Source organism: Podarcis tiliguerta (genome assembly GCF_965153285.1).
Source record: "Podarcis tiliguerta genome assembly, chromosome: 8".
NCBI lineage: Eukaryota > Metazoa > Chordata > Lepidosauria > Squamata > Lacertidae > Podarcis > Podarcis tiliguerta.
The window spans coordinates 85760240-85784295 of record NC_139541.1 but is presented as its reverse complement, the minus strand read 5'-3'; the positions used below and the strand labels follow the sequence as shown (position 1 = coordinate 85784295).

Here is a 24056-nt window from a genome sequence, read left to right as displayed (position 1 = left end):
TGCATCGTCTGCAAACAATATCTCTTAGATAAGGACCCATCACACTTGAATTTACTATTTCGGACCCGTCACACTTTCCTCTTGGTGCGGAAATGTGCGAGGTTGAACAGACCCCAGTTGCTCCTTGAATGAAAGTGCACACCATCTTCCATTAAGCTGAAAGCATACGAGAGCACCAGGGAGAAGAATATGTCAAAGACAACCGCAGCAAAAACACAGCCTCTGCAGATGAGCTGTCACGGTCCAGTTCAGGGACGATTGAAATCCCGGCTGGGGACATCGGGACCGGGGGCAAGATGGTGGGGTGAGAGCAGGAACGGGGGTCCAGAAGCCAGGAGTCCAAGAGTCTGAGGGTCAGGAAGCAAGGAGTCACAAAGTCAGGGGTCCGAGAATCAAGAAGCAAGGAGTCAAGGAGCCAAGGTCCAAGGATCAGGAAGCAAGAAGCCCAAGGCAGGGAACATGTTGCTGTGGCAAAGAGCCAAAGGGAAAATGCTAACCTTATATCCCTTCCCGGCTCTTGCCACCAGGTGCAGCGAGTTACCAATCAACCTCACCTGTGCGGCCGCGCCTTGCCTCTCCAGAACAAACTTAGGAAGGCCCCAGTCCTGCAAAGTCCTACTGGTCACAGGGCCCGGCTCCTGCACACACTTCTGACATGAGCCATCATACTGGATAGTGCCATGCATGTTCTCGTAGAACGACACAATCATCTTGTGAAGCTTAGGTGGGCAAGGCCTTCGCCAGGTCTATGAAGGCAACATGCAAGGGGTGTCTCTGCTCTCAGCATTTCTCCTGCAGCTGAAACAACGATAAAGTTATGTTGTCTGTGGACCTCTGAGCTACAAACTCACACTGTGACTCAGGATAGATAGACGTGGTCAGCGAGTGACTGCAACCCACAGTGCTCAGCAAGAAGATTCCACAATAGTTGCAGCCACGGCAGTCACCTTCCTTTGTTCTTGTAGAGCGTCACAATGCTGGAGTTGCACATGCCATGTGGCACTGATCCTTGATCTCAATACTGCAAGAGGCGGCTGTGGAGATGTGTCATTTCAGCATTTCTGTTAGGATTCCCTCCTGTCCTGGGGTTTTAACACATGCCTGAGAGTTGATGGTGTCCTTCAGCTTGTCAAGGGAGGGACATTCAGCCCTCGCAGGACAGGTAGTCTGGATGCTGTCAATTGCTGTGTCAGAGACCATGTTTATCTGTGAGTACTGTTCTTCATGGGACGCAGGTGGCGCTGTGGGTTAAACCACGGAGCCTAGGACTTGCCGATCAGAAGGTCGGCAGTTCGAATCCCGACGGGGTGAGCTCCCGTTGTTTGGTCCCTGCTCCTGCCAACCTAGCAGTTCGAAAGCATGTCAAAGTGCAAGTAGATAAATAGGTACCGCTCCGGCGGGAAGGTAAATGGTGTTTCCGTGCGCTGCTCTGGTTCGCCAGAAGCGGCTTCGTCATGCTGGCCACATGACCCGGAAGCTGTATGCCAGCTCCCTCGGCCAGTAAAGCGAGATGAGTGCCGCAACCCCAGAGTCGTCCGCGACTGGACCTAATGGTCACCAGCTTTACCTTTACTGTTCTTCATAGTGCTCTGCCCATCACTTCATCTGCTCTGGCACAGCTTTATCCAGTAGTCATTGGCACATTGTCTGGCAATCTGCTGGGCATCACTCCTTGCCTCTCTCAGTGCAGCAAGTGTCTTTTTTGCAGGGTGTACGCTTGTCGTTCACAAGAACCTCATGCTTGGCAGCGATAACAGGCAACATGTCTTTTATGCCGGCCTCAAACCAATTGAGGATCTGTTGCTCTCTTTTGCCAAAGGAGGACAAAGCTGTGTTTTGGTTGCCTCTTTGATGTGGTTCAACGTTATCCCTGAGGCACTTCAGTGGGACGGAATCAGAGCAGCATTCAGAGTTCAGGTATGACTGTTCTGGCAGTCTTAATTCGAGGCGGCACTTTCTGCTTTGTGCTATGGGCTCTCTTTGGCTAGAGCTGAATCTTGCTTGCCACCAGGGAGTGATCCATGTGACTGTCAGCACTGTGGTAGTTCCATGTGACAAGAACAGAGTTTAGTGCCAGTCGCCTGGTGACAAGCAAGTCCAGCTGGTGTTAGTGGCCTGACCTTGGATGTTTCCAGGACTCGGTGTTTTGCCTTGGTAGGGAAGAATGCGTTTGTGATGCAGAGGCTGTGATACAAGCACAGCTCAAGCAGCCTTTCTCTGTTGTCATTCAGGCTGCCAATACCAAAGGGGTCCATGCAGTTGTTGTACTCTGCATTAGTATAGGAAGTACAGATCGTACTCTGCATTAGTCTAGGAAGAAGTATCTGTGCTTGTCACACAGGAGACCAGACTCCATGAGGAGGAATATATATATTACAGTGGTACCTCAGGTTACATACGCTTCAGGTTACATACTCCGCTAACCCATAAATAGTGCTTCAGGTTAAGAACTTTGCTTCAGGATGAGAACAGAAATTGTGCTCCGGCGGCGCGGCGGCAGCAGGAGGCCCCATTAGCTAAAGTGGTGCTTCAGGTTAAGAACAGTTTAGGTTAAGAACGGACCTCTGGAACGAATTAAGTACTTAACCCGAGGTACCACTGTATATGCATATAATAGTTGAATTGGTGCTGGAGGAAGTGAGAGCTGGACCATAAAGAAGGCTGATCGCCAAAGAATGGATGCTTTTGAATTCTGGTGCTGGAGGAGACTCTGGAGAGTCCCATGGAGTGCAAGATGATCAAATCTATACATCCTTAAGGAAATCAGCCCTGAGTGCTCACTGGAAGGACAGATCCTGAAGTTGAGGCTACAATACTTTTGGCTACCTCATGAGAAGAGAAGACTCCCTGGAAAAGACCCTGATGTTGGGAAAGATGGAGGGCACAAAGAGAAGGGGACGACAGACGACGAGATGGTGGGACAGTGTTCTTGAAGTGACAAACATGAGTCTGACCAAACTGTGGGAGGCAGTGGAAGACAGGAGGGCCTGGCGTGCTCTGGTCCAGGGGGTCACGAAGAGGCGGACACGACTAAACAACAATAGTTGAAACTGACCCCATTTAAAAGCAGTGCACCTAAAACCCACTGTTTAAAAATTGAGACGTATGGTTGATGTGTGTCTGGTTTTTGGAGTAAAAGTGACAGGCTAATGGGGATGCTAAGCCCTCCAGAATATGGCTTACCTCCTTAGTTTGTCTCAGCAGGCACTTTTCTGTTCAGCTAATCTCCAGTGCTGCAAGTGAACTCTGTAAAGAGAACAGTGCTTTGGGAAGAGTGGTGTTGCTTCCCCTCATTCATGCACCCATTTACAGGTTCAGTCATGTCCTGGTGGCTTCATATAGGTGAACCAGCTCCAAGGGTTATAGTAAAGGTAAAGGGACCCCTGACCATTAGGTCCAGTTGCGACCGACTCTGGGGTTGCGGCGCTCATCTTGCTTTACTGGCCAAAGGAGCCGGTGTACAGCTTCCGGGTCATGTGGCCTGCATGACTAAGCCGCTTCTGGCGAACCAGAGCAGCGCACGGAAACGCCGTTTACCTTCCCGCCGGAGCGGTACCTATTTATCTACTTGCACTTTGACATGCTTTCGAACTGCTAGGTTGGCAGGAGCAGGGACCGAGCAACGGGAGCTCACCCCGTCGCAGGGATTCAAACCGCCGAACTTCTGATCGGCAAGTCCTAGGCTCTGTGGTTTAACCCACAGCGCCACCCGCACCCCAAGGGTTATAGTACCATACTGCAAAAAATAAAGGAAAGCTCTGGCATTAGAATATACCCCTCCTAGAAAAACGCAATCAGGTTTATTTTCTTCTCTTTGCCCTCCTTCCACTACCAACACCTTCCCCTGAGCGACCAGATATAAAGGAAGACAGCAGGGCTCTTGTAACGTTAACAGCAGTGTAGAAGCAGAAAGTTTTAGAAGATGCGGCTTCTCATGTTCTCCCCATTTCATTCTGCACTTCTTCTGTCAATAGCAGACAGGGATACTAGCTGTGACACTGCCAGTTTGACAAACTTGCAGGTACTCAGTGGATTGGGTGCAGCAAAGTGGCTAAAGGACCGAGCTACAAATAAAAGCAACCCCAATTCAAATCTCATCCCTGCTACAAACTCATTTGGTGGTCTTGCCTCTGCATCCTCAGTTACAATATAGGGATAAAACAAACAAGATGAATTTTAACAGGGAGAAATGTAAAGTATTGCACTTGGGCAAAAAAAATGAGAGGCACAAATACAAGATGGGTGACACCTGGCTTGAGAGCAGTACATGTGAAAAGGATCTAGGAGTCTTGGTTGACCACAAACTTGACATGAGCCAACAGTGTGACGCAGCAGCTAAAAAAGCCAATGCAATTCTGGGCTGTATCAATAGGAGTATAGCATCTAGATCAAGGGAAGTAATAGTGCCACTGTATTCTGCTCTGGTCAGACCTCACCTGGAGTACTGTGTCCAGTTCTGGGCACCACAGTTCAAGAAGGACACTGACAAACTGGAACGTGTCCAGAGGAGGGCAACCAAAATGGTCAGAGGCCTGGAAACGATGCCTTATGAGGAACGGCTAAGGGAGCTGGGCATGTTTAGCCTGGAGAAGAGGAGGTTAAGGGGTGATATGATAGCCATGTTCAAATATAGAAAAGGATGTCACATAGAGGAGGGAGAAAGGTTGTTTTCTGCTGCTCCAGAGAAGCGGACACGGAGCAATGGATCCAAACTACAAGAAAGAAGATTCCACCTAAACATTAGGAAGAACTTCCTGACAGTAAGAGCTGTTTGACAGTGGAATTTGCTGCCAAGGAGTGTGGTGGAGTCTCCTTCTTTGGAGGTCTTTAAGCAGAGGCTTGACAACCATATGTCAGGAGTGCTCTGATGGTGGTTCCTGCTTGGCAGGGGGTTGGACTCGATGGCCCTTGTGGTCTCTTCCAACTCTATGATTCTATAATAATTACAACCTACCTTACAAGGGTAAGGTGGTGAGGATTACTCAGCTATATTAAATGTTCTGAATATTCTAACGTGTGCTATTTTTGCTTTGAACAATAGACTCCACTGTGTTCATATTCATAGTCTGCTTTGGTGCCCCTTGGGCACACAGAACTAGTTACATGGGTAATCATCATCATCTCCATGGATTGTCCTGAAGGAAATACAGTGGTACTTTGGGTTAAGTACTTAATTCATTCCAGAGGTCCGTTCTTAACCTGAAACTGTTCTTAACCTGAAGCACCACTTCCTGCTGCTGCCGTGCCGCCGGAGCACGATTTCTGTTCTCATCCTGAAGCAAAGTTCTTAACCCAAGGTAATATTTCTGGGTTAGTGGAGTCTGTAACCTGAAGCGTATATAACCTGAAGCGTATGTAACCCGAGGTACCGCTGTATCTGTAAAAAGGTTAACAGTGAATGTTGCTTGGAACTGTTTGGAGAGGTTTGTACAAACTTGATGTCAGAAGTTCAAGTTCAAGATTTTCCAGCAGGTGGCACCCTTTGCTAAAATATCAACACTAAACACATGTTCACAGTATGGAATAGTTGCAGCTCATGCATTTAAAAATCACTGCAACATAACACACAACAAGCAACTATCAGGCGGGAAGGCTGACTAGTAAACAGTTTTGAGGGCTAATTCAAGGCTGAATCAAGATGTAAGACATGTCAAAACGTTATGGTGATCCAAGGATACACATTTGTAAGTGCTTAAGCATTCAAACACACTTTTCACTCTAGAAGTAGTTCAGATTAAAGCATTATCAGGCATCTGAAAAACCCAGGACACTGAAACATGGGGTCCTTTATAGGAGAAGGACATGGAGTGCTGCCCACGAAAGTTCCCCATCTCCCCAGTTTTGCACTTAACATAAAAGAACTCCCTGAGGGCAGAAAAGGCTAGGAAACCACTGAGTTAAAGAAATGGAATTGAGTATAAATTTTCCATTTTCAAACATTATCCAACTACAAGAGAATGTGTGTTTGCAGGGGAAGGGGGGGGTGACATGATGACAAACCCTCACATTTAGGAAACAAATGCTGATTTTGGCAAGTGATGTAGAATTTCCTTGAGAATCCCACCCCTTTATATTTTTCTATTATGACAGGTGGGAAGAAAAAGAAGAGGTGCAAAAAGTTTCAGTGCAAAGCTAAATGCATCTTTGCATGTAAAGGTGCAGGTTTTAAAAAAAAATGAAATTACATTATTTGGGGGCAGGGATAACGGAAAAGTATCAGAGCACCTTTGGAAGTTGAATTGATTCATTTTCTCCCCTGCTGCAGTCCTGAGACATACAGTGGTACTTTGGGCTAAGTACTTAATTCGTTCCAGAGGTCCGTTCTTAACCTGAAACTGTTCTTAACCTGAAGCACCACTTTAGCTAAAGGGGCCTCCCGCTGCTGCCGCGCCGCCGGAGCACGATTTCTGTTCTCATCCTGAAGCAAAGTTCTTAACCTGAAGCACTATTTCTGGGTTAGCGGAGTCTGTAACCTGAAGCGTATGTAACCCGAGGTACCACTGTATTCCATTTATGAAGCTGGTGTTTGCTTTTGCAAGGGTGGAAAATTCTCCCCCAGTGGGCTTAGTCTTAAAATCCTGCAGTAGACACACATTTGTTCATGTGCTGCTGAGCAAGCCACTTTGAAAATTCCCTTTTACCTAAAAGCCCTCCTTAAAACATCTGTGTAACCATTTGCTTCTTATCTGCTACAAAAATTAAGCTTGAGTATATGCAGCTGCATTTCTGCAGCCTTCGTTTGTTACCCTTGCCCCCCCCATCAAGATTTAAAGCACAAGTTGCATCACTCAGAACACCAATGCACATGCATTGTACTATATCAATAAAATAAACCAGACTCTTTTAAGACCACCTGCAGGGATCAAAGCACAGGAGAGACAGAACAAGCAACAAGAAACCTAACATAGATGCATTTTCCCCACACTGAAAAATAGAAAATAAATAGAAGCCAGGTTGCACATTCCTCCCCAGAAACCTTACCTTTCAGCCATCTTGTGCTGGATCAGTTTCATTTAAGTGCAGCATAAACCATTTCTTTTTCATAATCCTGGTTTCCTAAACAAAGCTGTCATTGGCACTTCTAAATGCAAGAGCACCTTTGCTAGCTAAAACCTGAACTCATTGCAAGGGTGTCTTGGTCAGGGCACGGCAATGTCAAATCTGCAAGGGAATAAATATCGTATTTTTCGCCCCATAAGGCGCACCTAGTTTTTTTTGGGGGGGGGGAATAAAGGGGAAAAAATTATTTCCCCCCCAAGGCGCGAAGCTGGGGCGGGGGAAGCCCGAGCTTCCCCCGACCCCAGAACAGGCTGCTCTCCGCAAGCCGGGGGAGCCCTCCCGCGGCTTGCGCAGAGCTACCCAAAGCCCCGGCACGACTGCTGAGCGCGCCGGGGCTTCGGGAGAAGAAGCAGCGCTGCGCAAGCCGGGGGAGCCATCCCGCGGCTTGCGCAGAGCTACCCGAAGCCCCGGCGCGACTGCTCAGCGCGCCGGGGCGTCGGATTAAGAGGCAGCGCTGCGCAAGCCGGGGGAGCCATCCCGCGGCTTGCGCAGAGCTACCCGAAGCCCCGGCGCAACCACTCAGCGTGCCGGGGCTTGGGGATGCAGGCAGCTCTGCGCAAGCCGGGGGAGCCCGGGGGGAACTCCCGCGGGCTCCCACGGCTTGCGGATAGCTTCCTGAAGCCTGGAGAGGGAGAGGGGTTGGTGCACACCGACCCCTCTCGCTCTCCAGGTTTCAGCGAAAGCCTGCATTCGCCCCATAGGACGCACACACATTTCCCCTTCATTTTTGGAGGGGGTAAAGTGCGGCCTATAGGGCGAAAAATACGGTACCTGCCCCCTGTGTTCCACACTGGATTCCTAGAGGGTTAGGGCTTGGATACCAGCATGCCAGGGTCCAGATCCCCACTTGCTGCCTGCTGTGCAAATTCTATTCAGTTTAATTCAGCATAGCTTAGAAAGGAGAACTCCCCTAGTGATTTATGTCCCATCTTCTTCTCTCAAACTGTTGCCCCAAATCTGCTACATGGGGTGATTGGCTTACGGCCAGACTGTCTGTACAAAATAAATTTGCTCTCCCATTTGGGCTACTGAATTTCACCTTTGAAAGCTGTCATTCATCTCTGGGTTTGCCCTTATGACTTCTAGTATGTATGTATAAGGTAAAGGTAAAGGGACCCCTGACCATTAGGTCCAGTCGTGACCGATTCTGGGGTTGCAGCGCTCATCTCGCTTTACTGGCCATGGGAGCCGGAGTACAGCTTCCGGGTCATGTGGCCAGCATGACTACGCCGCTTCTGGTGAACCAGAGCAGCGCATGGAAACGCCGTTTACCTTCCTGCTGGAGTGGTACCTATTTATCTACATGCACTTTGACGTGCTTTCAAACTGCTAGGTTGGCAGGAGCAGGGACCGAGCAACGGGAGCTCACCCCGTCGCGGGGATTCGAACTGCCAACCTTCTAATCAGCAAGTCCTAGGCTCTGTGGTTTAACCCACAGCGCCACCTGCGTACACATTGTTAATCCACTCTGTCACCATTTCATGCCACCACCATCATAGGTGCACACTGTGTGTGCTAACTCTGAAGTTGACAGGCAAGTTTTCAAATAAAGATAAGGCTCTTCTGATTTGTGAAATGACTAATCCTTGAGGATTTCCCTACAGCACCCTCTTCTTACAAATAACATTCTTGAGTAGAATCTGCAACGACTGTTCCCATTAGATATACAAGAAAAGAATAAGCCCTCTACCTAGCTACAAGTCCCCCAAGTTCAGAGTAGAGAATGATGGCAGTTAGACAAATTTACCTTTGCAGTGTAGACATACTCCTACAAGGGATTGCAATAGGGACAAATGTACGGTTCTGCACTTAGTCAGGAAGAACCAGATGCACAAATATACACCTGGAGTACTAGCAGGACATGTGGAAAGGATCTAGGGGTCTTGGTGGACCACACGCTTAAGAGGAGACAACATTGTGATGCAGCAGCAAAAAACATGAATGCTATTCTAGGCTGCATCAACAGAAGTATAGCATCCCGGGAAGTAATAGTACCGCTCTATTCTGCCTTGGTCAGACCACACCTGGAGTACTATGTCCACTTCTGAGTACCACAATTTAAGAAGGATGTTGACAAGCTGGAATGTGTGCAGAGAAGGGCGACAAAGATGATCAAGGGTCTGGAAACCAAGCCTTATGAGGAACAGTTGAAGGAGTTGGGTAGGTTTAGCCTGGAAAAGAGGAGACTGGGAGGAGATATGATAGCCACCTTCAAGTATCTGAAGCGCTGTCACATGGAGGAGGGAGCATGCTCGTTTTCTCCTGCTCTGTAGGGTAGGACTCGAACCCATGGCTTCAAATTTGCAAGAAAGGAGATTCAGACTAAAAATTCGGAAAAACTTTCTGATAGTAAGAACTGTTCAGGAGTGGAACCGACTCCCACAAGATGTGGTGGACTCTCCTTCCTTGGAGGTTTTTAAACAGAGGTTGGATAGCCTTCTGTCATGGATGCTTTAGCCGAGATTCCAGCATTGCAGGGGGTTGGACTAGATGACCCTTGGGTCCCCTTCCAACTCTAAGATTCAATGATTCTATGCATAAGTGGTCTTAGGGGTATGCCAGGTTTTACACAACTGAATTGGTATTTGAGTTGAGCACAGGGCACCATTCACACTAACCAAGGGAAACACTGGGCTTTGCTGCAACCATTAGGGAGGAGGGCACACCTGTCTCCGGCAGAGCTCTCTCAGATACACACTTTAGTACAGAAATGCCTTCCCCCAACCCTCAAAGGAAGTCTGTCATGTAATATGAGATAGAATTCGCATCTGGTTCCTAAGCGTGGTTCAGCATTATACCTGGCAGTGACAACCTGAGACTTCCATGGAGACTGCCACACCTTTCTGATAGTAGGTTCTAGTATAGTGGTGCCCCGCAAGACGAATGCCTCGCAAGACGGAAAAACCGCTAGACGAAAGGGTTTTCCGTTTTTCGATGCGCTTCGCAGGACGAATTTCCTATGGGCTTGCTTCGCAAGACGAAAATGTCTTGCGAGTCTTGAGATTTTTTTTCGCTCCCCACCCCCTTTTTCTAAGCCGCTAAACCGCTAATAGCCTTTTAGCAGCTAATCCGCTAATCCCTTAAGCCTTTAATAGCCGCTAATAGCCGCTAAACCGCTAATAGCGCTAAGCCGCTAATGGGCTTGCTTCGCAAGACGAAAAAACCGCTAGACGAAGAGACTCACGGAACGGATTCTTTTCGTCTTGCGAGGCACCACTGTAGTTCTAAACCACAATTCCCGTGTGTAAAAATACACCAGACATGGTCTCAATGTGCTTTACAACCTCCTTGTATGGTAGGCCATGTCTAATATGCAGAGACTGAGAAAACAGAAGCTTCCCTAAGTGAGTTCAACTCGCTCACAGAGCTCCTATAACTTTTACTATTAGTAACCTACATTATCTCTCTTCAGTGTAGCCCGCACCGCTTTCCAGGATTACTGGAATTTGGAAACATCCCAGAACACAGAAATTACCTTATCCACCTGTAATCTCACGAGAGATACCTACGCACCTGTTGTTACGCGGTGGATGTGCAAAATGTACAAACTTACAGCGGTTGTGAGAATGGGTTTAGGAGAAAGGAAGGTGGAGCTGGAGGGTTAAGGTGCTATACTGACATTGCAGCTGCCTCCATTCTTGCAAGGGTTGCTGTCGCATTCGTTGGTCTCGATCTCGCATTTCGTCCCCGCAAAGCCAGCCCGGCAGCTGCAGGTGTAACTTCCTGGCCCTGTGTTGGTGCAGGTGGCGCCATTCTTGCACGGGCGGTGGTTGGTGCAGTAGTTGAGGTCTTGGTTGCAGAAGAGCCCGCCCCAACCTTCTTGGCAGGTGCACTGCCAGGGCTGCAGGCAGGTGCCGTGGAGGCAGCCTGGGTAGCGGACGCACTCGTCGCAGAAGTGCCCTTGCCAGCCAATACGACACTTGCACTCTCCAGGTTTCTCGCAGTACCCGTGGCTGTTGCTGCAGCCAGGCAGGCAAATCGCTGAAAAGAGTTAAGCAGAAAAGAAGGGAGGGGGGGAAGCAGAGAGAGGAGGAGAGAGGAGGGGGGGGGAAGAGAGCCAGTGCTGTTGCTGTATAGATTTCACGCGTCACGCCAACATCTGGCGCCTGCCGCTGCACCAAACAAAAGGCCCACATGCCACCCAAAAGGCGAGCCGCCACAGGACAGGGCATGGCTGGCTTGGAGCACGTGCCCCTTTTAATCTCTGGCTGCTCTCCATTGTTCCTCAGTAACAAAAGCAGAGTGTCTGGGGAAAGGGGGGGGGGAGTGTGTGTCCCCCCCCCGACCCACTTTTAAAACTTGGCCTCCCCTCCACATCCAGCTAAGGCACACTATAACAAAGGAATGGGGAATGTGAGGTTCACATGACCCCGGTTAATTATCCAGTCCTCTCCCCCCCCCCCCTTTCCCCTTGGGAAGTTAACCAGCCCCTCCATATGCCAAGGCTCCAAGGGGAAGCTTTGTGAGGCAATTAAACCGTTGTGATTCAAGGGGCTGTAAAAGGAAGGATTCCCCAGGCCCACAGCCATTTCCATGGAGACTGGCAAAACCGACAAGGGCTGCGGAGCTAGGCCAAGTTTGCCCTTTCTGCCCATTATCCTGCTTCAACTTTTGAGGATTAGAAGGGGTTCACACGTGCACATTTTGTCTCTCCCCCAGTCTAATCCTTTTAACATCTAAATAACTCACAAATCTGTATGATCACCATCTCTGATCCCAGAAACCTCAGGAAAAGACAGGCAGCAGAATTGATCACACTTTCTGCTGTGAAAGGGGCAGCGCCTCTGAGCATCTTCAGAAAGTATCACACTCCACACTGTGTAATCAGGTGAGGGAGAGCCATTCCCCATTCCCGGAAGCATCATCACAGAGATTGTAGTCTGGGAGCATTAGGTGGTCCTCGGCCACATCATCCTTAAGCCTTCCAATTCGGACTGTCCAGGGGCATGGCACAAGCTATTTAAACTGCCAGTGGCTGAGGACTTGCCCCTGTTTTTCTTAGGTTGAAGGTGAGGGGAGGTAGTGGCCATCACCTACCCCTCCTAATTCAAGGGTATTCCGTTAAAGGAATCCATGGGGCATGGTCTCTGTCCGAAGCCCCAGACTGGGGGGGGGCGGGTTAGGGCCATGGCACGACCCATAGCAGTGACCCTGGGGGAGTCCCTAGTTGATGTGTATCAGCAGGGCTCCCCCTACTGGTGGTTAACCCTTCCAAGACTCCTGCAGACAGGCAGGAGTCAGGTATAGTTGTGTGGTTTCCAATGCCTAAGCCAATACCAATGGACACTGGTGGCACTGTGGGTTAAACCACAGAGCCTAGGACTTGCTGATCAGAAGGTCGGCGGTTCGAATCCCTGCAATGACGGGGTGAGCTCCCATTGCTCAGTCCCTGCTCCTGCCAATCTAGCAGTTTGAAAGCACGTCAAAGTGCAACTAGATAAATAGGTACTGCTCCGGCGGGAAGGTAAACGGCGTTTCTGTGCACTGCTCTGGTTCACCAAAAGTGGCTTAGTCATTCTGGCCACATGACCCGGAAGCTGTACGCCGGCTGACTTGGCCAGTAAAGTGAGATGAGCTCTGCAACCCCAGAGTCAGCCACAACTGGACCTAATGGTCAGGGGTCCCTTTACCTTTAAGCCAATACCACTCACATTCTGTAACCAATAAAGTTGTGGCCTTTTTCGCCCATTAACCTAAAATACTGTTTCATGTGTCTTTATTCCACTTCTGGGGAGGGTTTGGGACCTGGCCACGCAACAATGTTTTCCTGGTCAAAAAGAATGACTTCTCTCTCCCTCACGGTATGAAAGAAAGGGTGTCTCTTGCTAGCGGTGGTTTTGCCTATTTTAAGAAAATCCCTTGCTTTCAATAGTGTGACAGTTTGGGAACCCAATTGCCTAAGTCAGAGAGACCAATCTCCCTCAAGCAACAGCCAGCCAAATGTTTCTGAAAGCTCAACCAGAAGAGAATGATTAACACATTGGTTTCAGTTACCTTTCATGGATAATATCTGTTTATAAGACCTCTCCTCTTTTATGGATTTACTCAAACGTTCTTAATACTATCCAAGTTAGGAGAGGTCACACCACCACAGCTTCTGGGAGTGAATTCTAAAAATAAATTTTGCACTAAACCTAACCAGACTGCCCATCCATTTCAATTAATGGGAGGTGAGAAAAATATTTTAGGCACTTCAATCCATGGTTTATAACCTTTATTTTTAAAAAATTGCTTTAAAATTACTATTATTTTCTCTAAACTAACAACTCTTTTAGTCCTTCCCTACAATCCCTTGATCCTTTTAACTGCATTGACATCAAACCCCCAATCTTTCCTTCAGCACCAGCAATGTTTTTTCTTTTGGTTGTCAGGGTCTATTTGTCAAGGCCTGGTAGCTAGCTAAATTCTCCTATAGATTTGGGGTCATAGGAGGCTGCAAATACACATAAAACCGTTTCTCCCTTACCTGCTTCTTACGCCACTGTTTTCAACAATGGGGGAAATAAGAAACCTGTGGCCTTCCTGGTGTTTTCTGACTCCAGCAGCCAGCCTGCTCAGTGGCCAGGGCTGATGGGATTGTAACCCAGAAACTTACAGATGGTCATAGGTTCCCCATCTCTAGTATATAGCTAAGGGGGTCAATTGCTTTGCAGTGTTTTGAACACTGTATACCCAGGTATATTTGATGACAGTGAGAATTACACTAAGAAGGCAGAACGCCGCCCCCCTGGACACACACACACAAAAGGAGGGAGCTCATTCAAACAGTGCAGAGTCAATGTTTCAGCACTGAAATTATGGTGAAAACTCTTGATTAACAGAAATAATGGGTTGTATTCAGAGGTGTTAAAGGTAAAGGGACCCTGGGGTTGCCGCGCTCATCTCGCTTTACTGGCCGAGGGAGCCAGTGTTTGTCTGCAGACAGTTTTTCCGGGTCATATGGCCAGCATGACTAAACCACTTCTGGAGAACCAGAGCAGCGCACGGAAACACCGTTTACCTTCCCGCCAGAGCGGTACCTATTTATCTACTTGCACTTTGAGGTGCTTTCGAACTGCTAGGTTGGCAGGAGCAGGGACCGAGCAACGGGAGCTCACCCCGTCATTGCGGGGATTCGAACCGCCGACCTTCTGATCGGCAAGCCCTAGGCTCTGTGGTTTAACCCACAGCACCACCCGCATCCAGAGGCATTAGGGGTTAGCAAAACCAGCCCCTGCCAGGGGTGCAGGCCTGGTGTGTGTGTGTGTTGTGCAAAAATCACCCCAGATATCTGTCTCCAGTTATCTGTGTATGGTCATGAGTTTAGACAAGAGCTTGGAGCTGAGCAGTAGGAGAAATGGCAAGTTTGCATGAAGGAAGACTGCTGGAAACTCTGTGTGTGTGTGTGTGTGTGTGTGTGTGACGTATTTGTGTGTGGTACTGCACCACCGCTGTCAAGGCAAGATCAAGCGGGAGAGAAACTTACTGTCCTCCTTGCACCACAGCACAAAGACGTGTGAAAATTTTTTCTTGCCCTTTCTCCTTGCTTCGTCCTCACTTCAAATACTTCAAGTACTTAGGTCACATAAAATGTGTAATTTTTTCATGGGGCTACTGCAGTAAAGTGATTTTTTTCTGGGGAGGTGGGCACCAAAACACCTCCTTGCCAAGGCGCAAGGGACCCCAGGTACACCACTGGTTGCATCCAGAGTAAACCTATTAAAATTAATGGACAAAACTAACTTAAGTCTGCTAACATCAATGGGTCTACTCTGAGTAGAGCTTGTCTGGATATATCCCATAGCTACCATATGTTAAGGCAGCAGTTTGATAAAGAGGTGTTAAACCACCCAAAAAACTCCTACCGCTATGGATTGACTTGGAAGAAAAGTGATCCATGATTAAGAATGTAAGAACTAGCTTGCTGGCAAAGCTCATTTAGTCTAGCATCCTGTTTCCAACTGTGGCTGGGAAAGTATCCCTAGGAAACCCACAACGAGAGAACGAAGGTGCAATATTTCAACCTTTTACCCCACCAAAATCAACTGGCATTCTGAGGTAGACTGCCTCCATACCTGGAAGTTCCATTTAGCCATCGCAGGAAATAGCCATGAATAAACCCAACCCTATCTGAATTTCTTATAATATGAAAGCCATCTAACCATCACAAATCTTCTGGCAGAGAACGCCATTGTGTAAATAAATAGTTGGTCTGTCCAAGATTTACCGCCAACCAAATTAGTGGAGAGACTCTGAACTCTAATGTTATGAGAGAGGGAAGAAAACCTCTCTTCCTTTCTCTGCACCATAAATAATTTTACAAGCCCATCACATGCCCTGAGTCACCTTTCTTCTAAACTATAAAAGCTCAATATAGCTTTTTCTCAACGGAAAAAAGTTCCAGTCGCTTGTTCTGTTTTTCTCCCTTTTTCTGTTTCTACAGTATATACCGTATTTTTTGCTCTATAAGACTCACTCTTCCCTCCTAAAAAGTAAGGGGAAATGTGTGTGCGTCTTATGCAGGCTGCACAGCTATCCCAAAAGTCAGAACAGCGAGAGGGATCGCTGCTTTCACTGCGCAGCGATCCCTCTTGCTGTTCTGGCTTCTGGGATTCAGAATATTTGTTTTCTTGTTTTCCTCCTCCAAAAACTAGGTGCGTCTTATGGTCTGGTGCGTCTTATAGAGCGAAAAATACGGTGCATTATATACTTCATGACCCGTCTTACTTCATTTCTTTTTTATTGGTTTTAATGTGGTTTAATGTTGTGATCCTCCCTGGAACCATAGCGTGACGTGCAGGTAATAAATACCTCATAAAAGTAATAATATCTAGAGTGGAGTAACCACACACACACATTATTCCATGTGTAGCCACCCTTTAGTAATATGTAAATGCTATTACGATACTGGCTATTTTAAATCCCTTTCCTAATAATTCTTAGCAGAACAGATTCCACAACAAAAGCCTGCAACCCCATGCAGGAATGGCCAAACTTGGCCCTCCAGCTGTTTTGGGACTACAGTTCCCATCATCTCTGACCACTGGTCCTATTAGCTAGGGATGATGGGAGTTGTGGTCCCAAAACAGCTGGAAGGCCAAGTTTGGCCATGCCTGCATAGGGTTGCAGACTTTTGTTGCCATAGGGATCTGTAGGTAGGTCACTAGAAAACATCATATACTCTCCCACTATAGATGCCTTCAGAATTTAGTATCGGCCACCTGGCATTACGTTCTCCCTTCTGCCTTACTTCAGGGCAGATTTGAGGGTAAACCATACACAACACGGGTCTGTCCTTGTGGCTCGTTGGAATTTGAAACTGCTTCACATGTACTATTACGTTGTCGTCTTTATGAGGATATACGTTTGACTTTTATTACACCTGCTTTGCAAAAGTTTAGGAAAGAATACCATAGTCTAAAACTACTGCTAGAGGACAAGAAGCCCAAGATTACATTAAATGTAGCTAAATTCTGTGCGTCTGCAATCAATCGCAGGAAGCAAGTGGTATCCCACAATGCCCAATCCCCTAAATGTTAGTTACAGGGGGCACGTTAACAATTAATTTTAATTTTTATATTTAAATCCTTGTCATTGTCATATTGTCACTTGTATTTCTGATATTTTTATGATTTGTGATATTGTGTGTGTTGAAGCTGGTCTGTGACCGTATTAATAAATTCATTCATTCATATAGATGCCTTCAGAATTTAGTATCGGCCACCTGGCATTGATTTTCCAGCTGTGGTTCCCACACTGCAGGGGGTTGGACTGGATGACCCCTGGTGTACCTTCCAACTCAACGGTTCTATGATTGTATTGTTTTCTGTTAAAGGGGAGTCGTGTTAAATTCATGCAAGTGAAATGCCAGCGTCTCAACTCTATTCCTTCCCCCTACTACTACAAGCTGTGGTTGCTACACCCTCCTCTCCTCAGAGGTTACTTACGCTCAGAGCAGTACTCGCCCCTCCACCCTGCCAGGCAGATTCGGCTGCCCAGCTCATTACAGGTGTAGTGCCCAAAGGTATCGTCCCGCGGCCGGCAGTAGTCCGAGCAGCTCTCCCCATAGTAGTGCTCATCGCAGGTGACGTGGTAGGAGTAACGCAGCTCACTTTGGTCTCCCAGCTGTACATCTTGCGACCAGTCCTCACCCACAGCCAAGCGGCGGCGCGTAGCCAAGCGACTGATCAACCTCTGGGCATCCTCTACAGAAAAGGAGAAAAGCAGTTGACAGATGGATGGGTCATCAAACAATGGTGGGTAGGGAGAGCAAGAAATACACCTCCAGCCAGAAGTGTTGAATGGTCACTGCAAAATGTGAAGGTTCATTCTTGTTTCACAAGTTGTGTATGTCTTTAAGGGCCAGGGCAAATAACGAGACCCAGTCTTACAGCTGTGAAACATAGCAGGTGCTGCTAGGTTGTGTTAATTAAGCTGTGTCGGCATTTGGGCATAGTATATAAGGAGCAGCACCTAGCTCTCCCATTACCCTGGGGGGTGGCTTGGTGGTTGTTTGTTGTTGTTGTTATTATTGTTAAGTTGTGGGAGAACATATCAGACGACACAGCGATTCTTCCAAAGCAGCTCTTTATTTGTAAGCTGGAACAGAACTGAACTGAGGAGCTCAGTCAGCCTGCTTATATAGAGCTCCAGAACAATGTAACTGTTGCAACTTTCTAAAACTATCCAATCACAGAACGTCACTTTTCGATCCTTCATTTGCATACAAACTATCCAATCACAGAACGTCACTTTCGATCCTTCATTTGCATAACTATCTACAGTATCCCCCTGCTGGCCCAGGGTGAGAACTTCAGTACATAACAGTTATCTTTAGTGTAAAAGGAGTTTTTGTTTTGTTATTAAAACCTTGTTAAAGTTCTTTTTGAGTTCCTTGTTATGCATGGTCTCCCCAGCAAGCTCTCTGCTGCGCTACTAAATTGCAAATAGCCAACAAGAAGTGAGGTTCAAACCTTTGAATCCAAGAATCACAGGCTCTTGGAATGCAGGGGCTTCAAGAAATTGTGCTGGAAAAAGCTCTGTGCACATCAAAATGAGCAAATTCATACTGGATACTTCTGTAGAAACTAGTCAGGAGAGAGCCCTTCACATCTGTACTGGTCACATGCGCACTTGAGGGGAACGGGCAGAGCACAGCCATCATGGCTAGAAGCCACTGACATCCATATCCTCCATGAAATGGCCCAATCCTCTTTTTGAAGCCACCCAAGTAGCTGGCCATCACGGCCTCCTGTTCCATAGTCTAACTATGCACTGTGGAAAGAAATACCGTATTTTTCGCCCCATAGGACGCACCGGCCCATAGGACGCACCAAGTTTTTTGGGGCGGGAAATAAAGGACCCCCCCCCCCGGCGCTTGTGGGGCCAGCAGCGGGGAGAAGCACTCTTCTCCCCGCCGCCTGCCTGCAGACCAGGTCCGGGGACAGCGGGAAGACGCGCTGCGCCTCCCCGCTGTCCCCGGAGCTTGCGGGGCTGGCGGCGGGGAGAAGCACGCGTCTCCCCGCCGTCAGCCTCCAAACCACATCGGGAGACAGTGGGATGGCGGCGTTCCGCCTCCCCGCTATCCCCCAATCTTGTGGGGCTGGCGCTGTGGCTCTCCTGAAGCCTGGAGAGCGAGAGGGGTCGGTGCACACCGCCCCCTCTCGCTCTCCAGGCTTCAGCGAAAGCCTGCATTCGCCCCATGGGACGCACACACATTTCCCCTTCATTTTGGGAGGGGGAAAAGTGCGTCCTATAGGGCGAAAAATACAGTACTTTATCATCTAATATTCAGTTTCACTGGATGCCCCTGAATTCTAGTGCTGTGAGAGGCAGAAACACTTTTCACTATTCACTTTTTCCATACCACGAATGAGTTTTATAAACTTATGTAAGGACGCGGGTGGCGCTGTGGGTTAAACCACAGAGCCTAGGACTTGCCGATCAGAAGGTCGGCAGTACGAATCCCCGCGACGGGGTGAGCTCCTGTTGCTCGGTCCCTGCTCCTGCCAACCTAGCAGTTCGAAAGCACGACAAAGTGCAAGTAGATCAATAGGTACCGCTCCGGCGGGAAGGTAAACGGCGTTTCGTGCGCTGCTCTGGTTCACCAGAAGCGGCTTCGTCATGCTGGCCACATGACCCGGAAGCTGTACGCCGGCTCCCTCGGCCAGTAAAGGGAGATGAGTGCCACAACCCCAGAGTCAGCCACGACTGGACCTAATGGTCAGGGGTCCCTTTACCTTTTAAGGTCACCTCTTACTCACCTTTGAACTAAAAACTTCCAAATGCTGCATTGCCTCATAGCAGAGTTGCTTCATCCCCTTTAACATTTTGGTTGCCCTTTTTGGAACCTTTTCCAATTCTATAATATCTTTTTTCAGATGAGGTGACCAGAACCGTACGAAGCATTACAAATGCAGTCACACAATAAATATAAAAGAACCTTGGGATTCTTTACTACTACTCCGATTTTGTGTACAAGTTTTTCCTGCTCCTTATTTTATCCTCACAAGAACTCTATGAAGTAGGTTAGTCTGAGAGATAGTCACTGGCCTAATAATAATAATAATAAATTTTTATTTATATCCCGCCTTCTCCGGCCAAAACCGGGCTCAGAGTGGCTAACAACAAGTAAAAATAGCACAGTGTACATAAAATGACACAATTAATTAAAATACATACTAAAATCAATTCAGAATCAAATTAATGGCAACCATTGGGCTAGAGGGGTCAGACTGTTCCTTGGCCAAAGGCCTGGTGGAACAGCTCCATCTTGCAGGCCCTGTGGAAAGATGTCAAGTCCCGCAGGGCCCTAGTCTCTTGTGACAGAGCATTGCACCAAGTCGGGGCCAGTACTGAAAAGGCCCTGGCTCTGGTTGAGGCCAGCCTAACCTCCCTGTGGCCCGGGACCTCCAAGACCGTAAGGTCCTCCATGGGACATACCAGGAGAGGCGGTCCCGTAGGTACGGGGGTCCTAGGCCACATAGGTCTTTAATGGTTAAACCAGCACCTTGAACCTGACCCTGTACTCCACTGGGTGCCAGGGCAGCTGGTATAGCACCGGGTGAATGTGATCCTGCGGCAAGGACCCCGTAAGGAGTCTTGCTGCAGCATTCTGCAAGGCACCAAGTAAGCGTCATGGGTGAGCAGATATCTCAATCTTGTGCCCCCTAACCTTTAAAGCCCTATGCAAAACTAGCTGTTATCTGTGTCCTTTCATTGCTTTTCTAGTAATAACATTTCTAGTAATAACATTTTGATTGTAGATTGTTGCTGTTTTTCTAAATTGATCCAAATGGTCACACCTGAGGACCAGAAACACATCTTGCACTTCATAAACCACGGCTTATCCTGCTTCCTAAAGCTTAGCAAAATAAGGATGCTATGATTAAGATGGACAGCTGTGTGCGCCAACAATTATTTCCAGGGCTTGATGGGTTTTCTATGATGTTGCAGAAGCAAAGAAGACATGCCAAATGTGGCCAGGAGTGCAGAACCCAGCTTCCAAAGAAACTACCATTTCCTTGTGTGTAAATTCCTATCACTTGTGGGGTATGTTTGAAACTGTTGATGCCTACAAAGTTCTGGGCACCACAGTTCAAGAAGGACACTGACAAACTGGAACGTGTCCAGAGGAGGGCAATCAAAATGGTCAAAGGCCTGGAAACGATGCCTTATGAGGAACGGCTAAGGGAGCTGGGCATGTTTAGCCTGGAGAAGAGGAGGTTAAGGGGTGATATGATAGCCATGTTCAAATATATAAAAGGATGTCACCTAGAGGAGGGAGAAAGGTTGTTTTCTGCTGCTCCAGAGAAGCGGACATGGAGCAATGGATCCAAACTACAAGAAAGAAGATCCCACCTAAACATTAGGAAGAACTTCCTGACAGTAAGAGCTGTTCGACAGTGGAATTTGCTGCCAAGGAGTGTGGTGGAGTCTCCTTCTTTGGAGGTCTTTAAGCAGAGGCTTGACAACCATATGTCAGGAGTGCTCTGGTGGTGTTTCCTGCTTGGCAGGGGGTTGGACTCGATGGCCCTTGTGGTCTCTTCCAACTCTAGGATTCTAAGAATTCAGAAGCTAAAGAAGTTTGACCGTCACTGTGTGTAGGGCATTAGCTATCCTACATCTGGGACCCCCAGTGTGGTACCTCTGGACACCACAATTCCAACTAAGGCTCCTACTTTTTATTTGCTAAGGATAGAAATGTTTTTTTGCTAGGAGGGGTTTTTCTGTTTCTTGTCTGTATTTTGTTTTGTGAAGGGGCGTTGTCTATGGGGGCAGGCGTTGATCACAGTCAGTGTTTTTTCTTTGAAATGGGTATTTTGTGATGCCCATAACAGCTTTTATTTCCAGTTTTGAGCCTCTCCCCTTGACTACCCAAACCAGAATTACACAATATGAAATTATGCAAATTAGTTCCAATTTCCACAGATCACACTGTGGTCATAATATTTTAAGTGCAGAATTTGAGATTGCCTGAACTCTGAATACAGAGCCCTGGTTAGAGATGTGAGGTGAGAATATTTTCCGGGGCCCCTGGTTCAAGTGCATTCTTTGAAGAGCTCTCATTTTGAATGAAATAGTCATGTAAGGATTTAGCAGCACTCTGAGAAGTATTTTTAGGCTTTTGGAGATTTTTTTCCAGGCTCATGGGTTTCATTACCACAAAGTGTAGAAATTGAATTCCCTACAGCATCCCACTTTTTAATTACATTTTTTTTTTTTTACACCTCAGGAAGGACTTATTTTCAAGCAATTCAGGCTTGGAATAAGCCTCATTTCAAGCATCTATGTTTCTTCTCCTCCCACCCCCAATTATTATATATTTATTATTAGTTAATTAATTAATTAAATTTGTATACTGCCTTTCATCCATAGATCAGCTAACTAGGAGCTGCTTGGTTCATGTCTCATCTTTGTATGAACTCTCTGTGAAACCTTTAGAAAACCACTTCTTTTTCAGCAGGACTGCCACAAACTTGTGCAGTAAAAGATAATTAAAAGAGAATATGATGAGAAGTTAATAATTAGATATAAATTGGTTCTTAAGTAAAAAGATACAAAATAAGGAAACGCAGAAGGGAGGGGAAAGACTGTGGCGTGTGTTTTTTTGTTAAAATACATATATGAGAAAATTAAACATAAAATAACATTTATAAAAGAAAAAAAGCTTCAACACCTCCACTGCTGCCTGTAACAGGAGGAGCATACTGGGGAGAAAACAGAACTTTTATGCCCAGTGTTACACTATCCGTATTTCATATTCTTCATCATCATACATTATCAGAGAAAGAGAGACTGAGAGGTGATTTGACATCTTTAAATACAGTGGTACCTCGGTTTTTGAACAGCTTAGTTCACGAACAACTTGGAACCCAAACGCTGCAAAACCGGAAGTAAGTGTGCCGGTTTTCGAACATTTTTCCGGAACCCGAAAGTGCTCCGTTTTGTGTCCCCTTGTTTTTCCTGTTGCACTTCTAATTTGCGCCCCCCCCCCCATTGTAATTCAAGCCGTCAGTATCCAATTGCAGTGTTCTAAAGTGATATTTGAAGCTTATATTTGGTGCTTTTGTTTTTGCTATTTGTTTTGCATTTTGTGTTTTAAGGCTTTTTCGGTTCATTTGTTCTTGTGACTGTGTGGAACCCAGTTCAGCTAATGATTGATTGATTGTGTGACTGTGGAAATGGATAAAAGCCCCCCATCCAAACAATGACTATCATTAGTGCAGGTAAGAAATAATAAGAATTTTAATTTTTATCATCAAAAATACTGATTTGTTTATTTTGATTATTGCTTTCATTTTATGGATCAATGGTCTCTTTCGATAGCAAAATTCATGCTCAATTGCTGTTTTAAGGGTTGTTTTTAAAAGTCTGGAACGGATTAACCTGTTTTGCATTACTTCCTATGGGATTGCGTGCCTTGGCTTTGGAATGCTTTGGTTTAGGAACGGACTTCCGGAACGGATTAGGTTTGAGAACCAAGGTACCACTGTATCCGAAGGGCTATCACATGGAAGAAGGAAATAAGCAGCTATCTTATCTTTAAAAGACATCTGAAGGTAGCCCTGTTTAGGAAAGTTTTTAATAATTAATGCTGTATTGTTTTTAACACTCGATTGGGAGCAGCCCAGAGTGGCTGGGGAAACTCAGCCAGATGGGTGGGGTATAAATAAAATTTATTATTATCATCATCATCATCATCATTAAAGCTTGTTTTCTGCTGCTGGGGAGGGTAGGACCCGAACCAATGAATTCAAATGACAAGAAAGGAAATTACAACTAAATGCTAGGAAGAACTTTCTGAAGATAAGAGCCATTTGGCAGTGGAATGGATTCCCTTGGAAGGTGGTTGGCTCTCCTTCCTTGGAGGTTTCTAAGCAGAGGTTGGGTGGCCATCTGCCAGGGATTTTTTAGTTACCATTCCTGCATTGCTGGGGGTTGGACTAGATGACCCTTGAGGGTCCCTCTTCCAACTCTGAAGTTTTACAATTTGATACACACACACACACGCAAATAGATGAATCTGCACAAAACTGCATGGCTAACAATATGTTTAGGGACGCGGGTGGCTCTGTGGGTAAAACCTCAGCGCCTAGGGCTTGCCGATCGCATGGTCAGCGGTTCGAATCCCCGCGGCGGGGGGAGCTCCCGTCGTTCGGTCCCAGCTCCTGCCCACCTAGCAGTTCGAAAGCACCCTTAAGTGCAAGTAGATAAATAGGTACCGCATTATAGCGGGAAGGTAAACGGCGTTTCCGTGTGCTGCGCTGGTGCCGGTTCGCCAGAGCAGCTTCGTCACGCTGGCCACGTGATCCGGAAGTGTCTCCGGACAGCGCTGGCCCCCGGCCTCTTAAGTGAGATGGGCGCACAACCCTAGAGTTGGACACGACTGGCCCGTACGGGCAGGGGTACCTTTACCTTTAACAATATGTTTAACAGACATCAGAATGAGTCAAAAGTGAAAACCCACAAACTTTTAAGACCTTCAATACAAAAAATACATATGTGAAGTTTTAAGG

The 24056-nt window shown here is 47.1% G+C and overlaps 1 protein-coding gene across 3 annotated transcripts in view; it reads right to left on the bottom strand.

Annotated features, from left to right (window-relative positions):
• Positions 1-24056, bottom strand: part of DLL3 (delta like canonical Notch ligand 3) — a 169173-nt gene that overhangs the window by 121407 nt on the left and 23710 nt on the right. For all 3 annotated transcript variants that reach the window (XM_083455240.1, XM_083455241.1, XM_083455242.1), the window contains 2 exons: positions 16986-17243; positions 10679-11040 (listed from right to left, as the gene is read on the bottom strand). In XM_083455240.1, coding sequence (XP_083311366.1) covers positions 10679-11040; positions 16986-17243 — 620 coding nt within the window. The remainder of the gene's footprint in view (positions 1-10678; positions 11041-16985; positions 17244-24056) is intronic.